This window comes from Euphorbia lathyris, chromosome 5 (assembly GCF_963576675.1).
Source record: "Euphorbia lathyris chromosome 5, ddEupLath1.1, whole genome shotgun sequence".
Taxonomy (NCBI): Eukaryota; Viridiplantae; Streptophyta; class Magnoliopsida; order Malpighiales; family Euphorbiaceae; genus Euphorbia; species Euphorbia lathyris.
Window position 1 is genome coordinate 62,601,393 of NC_088914.1, and position 2,525 is coordinate 62,603,917.

At 34.3% G+C, this 2,525-nt stretch overlaps 1 protein-coding gene across 1 annotated transcript; it reads left to right on the forward strand.

Annotated features, from left to right (window-relative positions):
• The first annotated feature begins 1,165 nt into the window (after nt 1-1,165).
• On the forward strand, nt 1,166-1,858 carry LOC136230589 (histone H3.2-like). Its single transcript, XM_066019713.1, has one exon. The coding sequence runs from the start codon at nt 1,244-1,246 to the stop codon at nt 1,652-1,654; it is 411 nt and encodes a 136-aa protein (XP_065875785.1). The 5' UTR covers nt 1,166-1,243; the 3' UTR covers nt 1,655-1,858.
• The last annotated feature ends 667 nt before the right edge of the window (nt 1,859-2,525 follow it).

Genomic DNA, 2,525 nt, shown 5'->3' on the forward strand with positions numbered 1-2,525 from the left:
ATAGGGATTGGCTGATTACTTTTGCACACACTTATAGAGAGGAAATCGTGCTGCTGACTGGCTGGCGAATTTCGCAGATTTGAGTACTCTGGGTCATCATGTGTATGATGTGCCCCCTGTAGGCCTCCAGAAGATCCTCTCCGACGATTATCGGGGCATGGCTCTCAGTAGAATGATCTGTTCTTAACCTCTGGCTACTGTTTTTACTTTCTTTTTTCTATTTTCTGCTCTTTTTTTTCTATTTTCTGCTTTTTTTTCTGTTCCCGGGCCTTGAGCCTTCCCCGATTACCAAAAAAAAAAAAAAATATATTTTCAGAATAAAATTAACAAAAAAAAAAGAAAGAAAGAAAAATAGTGCTAATAAATTGTAAATATTTAACTATCACCTTTCTACTAATATGCATGCACAAAATTATCATATAAATTCACTATATATATATATATATATATTTTTTTTTTGAGGAACTAACTATATATTTTTTATTTATATAAAATCGTACACTCTAAAATATAAATTTAGACCCTAAAAAAATCCTAAGTCTTAAAATATCAATTATAAATCATAAATAATAATTTATGAATTTTAAATCCTAAAATATTAACCACGAGTAAATTATATAATAAAAACTTCATTTTTAATATGTTTTAATCTATTCCGTAAATTATATAATAACATTTCAATTATATATACAGTTTATTTTTTTTACAACAGAGCGATCAATTGAAGTTCATGGAGATATTTTAAACAAATTCAATGTCCTATCAGATTTAAAAAGTTTGGTTGAATTTATTGTAAATAAATAGTCTCTACAACTTATAGTTCTGTCTAAATGGAAATGGGCTCATCTATGCTACCAAGACAGTCCATTAAAGCTCTTCCACAGCCCATTAAGTTGAAATTCCAACTATTCTCTATGCCCGCTTAACAACCCAAAAACGAAATCGTTTCAAATTTATTTTGGACCCAAAACTGAAAAGGGGCGCCATAACTACCTAATCCAATTGGTCGCTGCACGCTTCACGCGGATTGCCATCCGCATTACTCTCCTCTAAACCAATCTCAACCGTCCATAATTCAATCTACAGCGCTTCAAAATATTTCAAAGCCTGCCAAATTTCACCCACCCCGCCAAATTTCCATTATAAAAAAACCCCTTCCTGCTTCTTCTCATCACACCAAATCTTCCCTTCATTCTTTATCTCTTGCTTTCTATTCAATCAAGCAGTTTTAATTTTATCTTCAATGGCTCGCACAAAGCAAACAGCCAGAAAATCTACCGGAGGAAAGGCACCAAGGAAGCAGCTAGCTACAAAGGCTGCCAGGAAATCTGCTCCGGCAACCGGTGGAGTAAAGAAGCCGCACAGGTTCAGGCCAGGAACTGTGGCCCTGAGAGAAATTAGGAAGTACCAGAAGAGTACTGAGCTATTAATCAGGAAACTTCCATTCCAGAGGTTGGTGAGGGAAATAGCACAAGATTTCAAGACAGATCTGAGATTCCAGAGCAGCGCTGTATCTGCACTACAGGAGGCATCTGAAGCCTATTTGGTTGGAGTGTTTGAGGATACCAATCTATGCGCTATTCATGCTAAGAGGGTTACAATTATGCCTAAGGATATGCAGTTGGCTAGAAGGATTAGGGGCGAGAGGGCTTAATTGTAATTGTTTATATTGTTACATTTCCATTTAGTTTTTAATTGGTTGGATAGTATGTGGTTAATTAGTACAGTTTGTTATGAAAAATTAAATCGAAAATTCATGGATTTTGCTGAACCAAAAACTTGGCTGCACATGGTTGTGAAAAGTAGCAGTAATTAGTTTTGATTCTTATCTGATGATATAATTATTTGTTCTGATTAACTAATTTAATTAGCATGTTGATTAAGCCTGGATTGGATTAGGATTTTGTTGGTGGAGGAAAAGGAGAAATTGAAGCAATATAGGTGTTGTGGTTTTCTGTTTAACAACACATGGAAAGGGAAAGACATGGGAAGCCCAATAATACAATTAATTGGTCGCCATTGCTTATAGTTTAGGCCCAGCAATAATACAATTAATTATTTGGGGGGAAATTACACAGAAATTCATATTTTAAAAACTATTTACAACTATTTAAACTAATAATTTTGGATTATTTTAATATATTTTAAGCCCTTATTTGGGAGTAGGTTAATGAGAGTAAATGGGAGTAATTGAAGGTTAAGTATTAAGTTAACCTTGTTTGGGAGTTATTTTTTGAGAGTAAATGGAGGTTAATGGGGTTAAATCTTTACTTTCTCTAACCTCCAAACTCTAATCTCCAAATTGGGGGTTAATGGGAGTAACGTAAACTTTTTTAAAATTTCTTGTCTCTGCAGAGTAAATTTAACCTTCCTTCCCCTCCATATTTAAACTTCCAAACAAGGTTAAACATTTAACCTCATTTACATCCTATAAACTTCCAAACAAGTTAACTTTCCGTTCCATCACTTCTCTTCCCTTTCCATTACCTCCTTTAACTCTCACCTCCATTAACCTCCAAACTCCC

Excerpts from the sequence above, each read along its gene's own strand:
- LOC136230589 (XM_066019713.1), top strand. The coding sequence starts at position 1,244 with ATGGCTCGCACAAAGCAAACAGCCAGAAAATCTACCGGAGGAAAGGCA.